This window comes from Falco biarmicus, chromosome 7, assembly GCF_023638135.1.
Source record: "Falco biarmicus isolate bFalBia1 chromosome 7, bFalBia1.pri, whole genome shotgun sequence".
In the NCBI taxonomy this organism is placed as follows: domain Eukaryota; kingdom Metazoa; phylum Chordata; class Aves; order Falconiformes; family Falconidae; genus Falco; species Falco biarmicus.
Window position 1 is genome coordinate 16,681,113 of NC_079294.1, and position 6,570 is coordinate 16,687,682.

The 6,570-nt window shown below is 45.1% G+C and overlaps 1 protein-coding gene across 1 annotated transcript in view; it reads right to left on the reverse strand.

Moving 5' to 3' along the window:
• DPH6 (diphthamine biosynthesis 6) overlaps positions 1 to 5,483 on the reverse strand; it is a 210,181-nt gene extending 204,698 nt beyond the window's left edge. Inside the window, exons 1-2 of the mRNA XM_056346646.1 lie at positions 5,291 to 5,483; positions 1,145 to 1,239 (exon numbers count right to left, since the gene is read on the reverse strand). Coding sequence (XP_056202621.1) covers positions 1,145 to 1,239; positions 5,291 to 5,313 — 118 coding nt within the window. The 5' untranslated portion in view covers positions 5,314 to 5,483. The remainder of the gene's footprint in view (positions 1 to 1,144; positions 1,240 to 5,290) is intronic.
• Between the last annotated feature and the right edge of the window lie 1,087 nt (positions 5,484 to 6,570).

The window sequence follows — 6,570 nt, forward strand, 5'->3', positions numbered from 1 at the left end:
ATGACAAGGTCTTTAAACTGATACTCAGTTCAGAATACACAGTTTCTTTATTAATTGAGACTCTCCAGGCAACAGTGGTACAAGATAAAATAAAATGAATGGCACAGAATCTGCTATTGCCTGAAGCACCTCAATTAACTTTCCACAAAATTTCCAACTACACACTTAAAGAGAGCATTTTATGATTTTAATGACAATATTCTGCATTTCTGATGTGGATAAATTAGTTTAAAGACAACATATTTCAACAAGATTAGAGATGATTATGTCCTAGCTACCCAGAAAATAAATTGTTCCTGTACTCTTCAGCATTTTCCAGTTGTATCCGTGACTCATTTGTGATGGCAGCTCCCATTTTCCTTCACTTTCTGTGTATCTTCTTACTATACAGTTACCAGATATCACAATTTTTTAACATATGTTGACCAGTAAACCTATGTTAACATGCTTTAGCATCCTCCACTACTGACTGGGAAACAACTCACTTCCTTTTCAAGTCTCATTTCAAGTTCAATTCATGCTCTAGTCCAACACAGAAGTACTCAGCTCATCTTCTCACCTCACAGCTGACTTAAGACTACCTGAGTTTCTCCCATTCTCTTTCATAGAAACAGGTCTAGGTACAGCCTGTGACGAACTGATCAGTTCTTCAATCCATTTCACAAATGCTGGGTTAGAATAATGGAGGAAGATACACCAGGCTAAAACAAATGAGCAGCAGCAAAACTGCATATTTTTGGCAGCTGGTTTATGAAATGTTTTATGCCAGTTTAAAGCATTTCTAGAAATACAGTGTTTATTTGGTTTTATTATGTCTCTACCACCTTTTACTATCTGTGCTACTGAACTCACACAATCCCTTTGTTTACCACCAGGAATATTCATATTCTGCCTTCTTCAAATTGTGTAAGCCTTTCTTTTACTAATCTTCATTTTCTTCTGTTTTTTTCCCCTTTAAGGAAAAATACACTTAATACATCTCCATAGCTTTTCCCCCCACTACCTCTTTTAGGATTTCCAAATTGCCCTTCAATATGCAAAACTATATAAAAACACATAAAGGAACTTAATTCAGGCACTGCTCTGCCTTCATTGTTTCTAATATTAAAAAAAAAATCTCCTTTAAGAAATATAGCTTTCATACCTGTGTTTTCGGCAGGTCTTAAATTGGCTAAAGCAACAATCTGATGCCCAGCAGCAACACACTGCATCATATTATAACAGCTGTCCTTCCCACCACTGTAAGAAAGAGAAAATAGTGTCAATTGAAAGTACTGATAAAAGTTTTAGCTTTTTATGATGTTTGCCTAACTACTTGAAAATTAATATCATCAGAGCTGGTCATAAAGTTTTGAAATAAAAAAAGAAGTTGCAAAATATTAACAGTAGGAAAAGGATGATTTCACCTTACAAGGTTTACTATATATGTATAGTGCCTACATACAGTATCCATAAAGTACATATTCAGTTTTGCATCTTATTACTAATCTGAAAGGCTCCAAGAAGAACAGCCACTTACACTGGAATCCCTTTAGAACCAGGACTGTCTTCTACTCCAGAGCGAAATTACCCTGTACTATTACTAGATAACTTGGATTTGAAACCCAGTATCTGCTCCAGAGAGTTGCCAGCATCAGCAATCTTTTTAAATGAAGACTGTCATGTTAGGAATAACATTTATCCTTCGTGGGATACTCTGCCTAAAGTATCAATGTTTTAAATGTATTTTCCATTCTCAAAAGCTGCAATTATTACAGGCAGCAGGTTCAGTTGACACAACATACAAATTTTTTACTGCATATAATTGCAAATAAAAATAATTACTGCTAATAAAAAAACCCAAAACAACAGAAAAACAAACAGAAATATATTCTTCTCTGAGGCCTAGAGATTACACTCTAACACAGAATATAGTTAATTTTTACATTCGTTCAAGATCTAGTGGAATCTTTTCCACTATCAGTGAGCAAAGAATCCTGTTATCCTGGTATAAGTCAAATATATTATTTTTCAGGGATTTTAATCACCATCAAAAAAAATATTACAGTCTAACAATGAAACTAAGAGTGCTCTAGAATACACACAGCTTGCGAAATCCACATTCAGACTCACAGCCTTCAAACTACAACTGCAGGTAGAGATTCTGTGCAGCTCCTTTAAATGCCAAGTCACAAAAACCAGTTCAGGGCAGGAACTGGAACAGAGATCTAGATCAGCTTCCTAAAACTTCGTCTTGCCTTAGAGTCACTGAGACATGGACAGATGAACAGATAGTACAAACAGTCCTAGCTACAACAGACCATCGGTTTTCTTGGGACCACACCATTACTAACAAACTTCAGCATTTCCAATGTAAAGTTCCAACTTTTATCTAACCCTCTATGCAAACGCTTAAAAGTGCATTACAGGAATGTAACCATAAACTTGTTCCCCTCAAATTCTGTTTTTATCCATGCTAAAATTCTGTATGCTGACCTTAATTTGCTGCATAACTCAAACCTAAAACAGAAATAGCGTAAATAACATGGCATCCTTTCGTACTTAACAGATTCTCATAAAGCAGTTGCTTATGTTTCAGTGCTATGAAAGTAAATATAAAAGTGATAATAAATAGATTCCTAATTCAAGGTTCCATCTCTACCTGACATCATTCTCATGCATACCTACAACTTTCTTCTAAAAAAAAATATTTTAAAAATCATGTGTTCATTAGTTCGGGATACTGTGCTTGATAGCTTGAAAACAGATCATATTTACTTCATAATGTGAAATTTCAGTCTTAACAGAATCATAATGAGACAAAGACTCTTTCCTTAATCAAAGCCTCCCACTAGGTCTGATTTCAACTCCATACACAACTTCAGACAAATAATTACATGACAGCAGATAATTGCCTGTGCTGTTTACAGCATTTCAGTATTATTTTTTTTAAATCAAAAATTAAAAGGACACTTGGATATGTCTATTAATCTTTTCTACTAATTTATAAAAAAAAGACATGTTAAGATAAGGCTACATTCAGATTTCCCACACATGACCACTGGTAACTTGACTGAAATTTGTAGAGTGCTCACTGGATCACATGCTACTACGTTGTGACTTATTTTCTGTATTACTGTTACCATAGCCCTAAAAACTAACCGTACCAAGAAACAAAACAAAATGGTGCCTACCTACAAGGCCTTCTAACCTAGCTGTTAAACACATGCTGGTTAAAACCAGTGAAGCCAGACAGCCCATGCTGTGGGAGGAAGGTGGACTCAGCACAGTCCCAGCCTGGCTGTTTTCTAATAGATTGTAACAAGAAAACCCAAAACCAAAACCCAAACTAAAACCAAACCAAAACCAAAGCAAAACAAACAAAGAAAACAAGCTTTACAAAGAGAGATGAAGGCAGGTACTGAGGTAGCCTGGGGACTCCTCTCTATTCTCATCACAGAAAAAAAATCACGAGGCCTTTTTGTAGGAAACCGACAAAGTCAGGCCACAGTCAGGGTTAGTTTTGACAGTGTTGCAAGTATGTTAACAGTTAGGCTTATAAACAAACAAAAAAAAAGAAGAAAAAAAATAAATAAAATAAATAAGGTAACCATAAAGATACAAGTCTATAAAAGACTTCTGAACAAAATTCCATTCACAAGTATAACCACTTACAGTAAGAAAATTCTAGAAGAATTAGAGTTGGAAAACATCATATTTCAAGTTGAAGACCGGCTTTAAAATGTCTATGATTTAGAACAAAACACAATACAGGATTTACCCCATAAATACCACCTTAAAGCAAGACTATCAACTTTAAGTGTGGCCAACATTTTAAAAGAAAAAGAAACAGCTTAAAGTAGTTTTATATATAATCCTGACCTTTTCAAAAGTAAGAAGCACTTTTCAAATACTTTTCCCCCCCTCTGATCTTTGAGGCTAGCTCTGTTACAAAGATTTCGGACACTTTGATGTCTCTTTAAAACTTTTCTTAAAACTATTACTGAAACTAAATCCATCCTTGTAAAATTGCCCATTAAAATAGCAACTGTGTTAGAAACCTGTTTTTAGGATTTTATTTCATCCTGCCTTTTAACACATTCCTCTGCTTAGAGCACATCAAAATAAATAAACCGGGAAGACCAAATCTTATCTATAAAACAAGAAAAAAGCATCAAAGCTGATTTTCCTACTTTGTATTTAAGCAAATCTTGAAAAACATAGATAACATTTGCTGTATTTTTTCCTCTTTGGATGATGTTTGGAATGATTTGGAACTGTTGTGGCCAAACCCCGATTTCAGATTTCAGCAAGGTGTGATATTTGACAGTGCCTGAGGGAATTTAATACATTAAATGTAAGACTTCAGTTACTGCATCCAAAAATAAAAATACACTGCTCCCATCTGCACAATTCTTTTCTGTTTACAGGCTTCCTACCTTGTTGGTAAAAGAACACACCTGTCCTTGTTCAGAAAAAAAGTCAATGGCTTTCCACAAAAGTACAAACAAGCTGTTTACAGTACAAGAACTGCAGAAACTGATGGAAAGCTGCAAGAACACAGAGGGAGTGAGCACAGTAGCCCCTGACAGATAGGGCTGGGTCCGACTGCAACTACTTCAATGAGTGATCTTCATCTTTTCAAAAAATGAGCAAAATTAAATCTCTCTCAAAAGGCACACCAGAAAAATCTACCGTTAAAGAGTTCAGAAAATTTATCCGAAGACAGTTAAGATATTCGGAAAGGAAAAGCAGCTGGAAATTGAACTGCAAGCGAGCAAACCCCCTCCAACCGCGGGGCATGCGGCAGCGGCTCTGCACCCCAGGGACCGCTCCCCCCGGCGCCGCAGGCGGCTTGCTTGGGAGGCCGGGATAACGGGAAGCAGGCGGCCGGGGAAAATCACTGTGGGTGGTGTTTTCGGGGGGGGGGGGGGGGGGCGGGGGTTGCTTAGTTTGGGTGTTTGGGTTTGGGTGGTTGGGTTTTTTTCCTTTTTAAACAGACAGTAGTAGCTCTTGAGCATCCCGGCAGCAAGGGAAAAGCCGAAGAGAAACTGTTGCCGCGTTACCCCGCGGAGCGGCGGGGACCGGCCCGGCGCGGCCCCGGAGGCACCCAGCACGGGCAGCCAGCGCGGGCAGCGGGACGGCGCCGCAGCCGCCCGCGCCGGGCAGGGGCAGGCGGGGAGCGCACGGGCGGCAGGGCCGGGGCAGGGGCGCTCCCCAGCGGGCGGGCGGGCTCGGCCTCTCCCCGCGCCCCGCTCCGCCTGCCAGACGCCCCTCGCTCACCCGCACGGGCGCTCCCCCAGCCCGTTACCTGATCAAAGCCACTACTCTCATGTCGCTCACGGGCGCGGGGGGCGGTAACGCGAACGGGGAGGTGCGTGACAGCTGCGAAACGCAGCGGGGAAGGAAGCCGGCCAGCCAGGGCCACGCGCGCCGCCGGCTCCTCCGTTGCTACCGCTACCGCTTGGCCGCCTCCCGTCAGTGGACCCTCCTCCCGGGGCAGACCGGGAGACTGCCTGAGCAACCGGAGGCACGGCAGGCCGCCGCCCGCCCGCGCCCGGGAGAGCCGCGCCGCCCGTGCCGCGGCCCCGGGAGCCGCCGCGGGGGCTGAGGCCAGGCGCGGCCCGGGCACGGGCGGGGCGGAGGGCGCGGCCGCGGAGGCAGCGCGCAGGACGCCTATGGCGGGCAGGGAGGCCGCGCCCGTAGGCCCGGGCGGGCCGCCCGCTGCGGGGGCTGCCGCGAGAGGCGGGCGCGGCCGCGGGAGCGCCCCGGCGTTCCTGTCGCCTACCCCTGCCCGCCTTTTTCCTTCTTGCCGGCTGCAAGCAGTAACGGAGCTGTTCTAAGCGAACGATTGCGTTCTAGGAGTGGGGCCACCGAGCGAGGGGGCCGGTCCGCCCCTTCCCCCTCGGGTGCCTGCCGGGCGGCCCGCGTGCTGTTTGGCGGCCCGGGGGAGGGAGGGGGCGGGAAGGGCCCGCTGCGAGGGGAGGAAATGCCGCGGAGCTTCAAAAGTCGCTGCGGACCTGTCGCAATCGCGGCTGCTGGAGCCCGGCGTGGGGTGGCCACCCTGGGATGCTGCTCGCCCGGCGGCGGGTGGCCCACCGGCCGGCTGCGGGGCGCTGGGCGAGAGAGCGGCGCTCCCTCAGGCACCCCCCGACTCTGGGGCTGGGGGGTCCGCCGCAGGAGACCCCTTCCGACTCGCCCCGCCGCCCCCCAGCAGCCTGTGTGGAGGGGCCAGAGCCGGAAGGGAGCGGACCTGTGTGCTCCACCTGCACCCTCGGGTTCAGCTGCTGACCAAAAGTCTCATCTCGCCATGCGGTCTGTGTCTGGGGCCAATCTGAGCAATCCTGCCGCTGTGCAGACGACAGGCACCTCTGTAGGTTTGCAGGCTGCATCAAGGAAAAGCTTACCCAGGGGCTCAGCTTCTGAATCCAGACACAATTTCATGTCTCCTGAGTCACAAGAAAAACCTGCGGGTTAGTTCTGCCCATGAAACCGTATTGCTAGGCCAACTTTAAAAGGCTTACACCACCAGATAAAACCATTGTTGGGGGTATCATACGTGGCAGTGTTTCAAGCAGCAGTCTGAGGGCT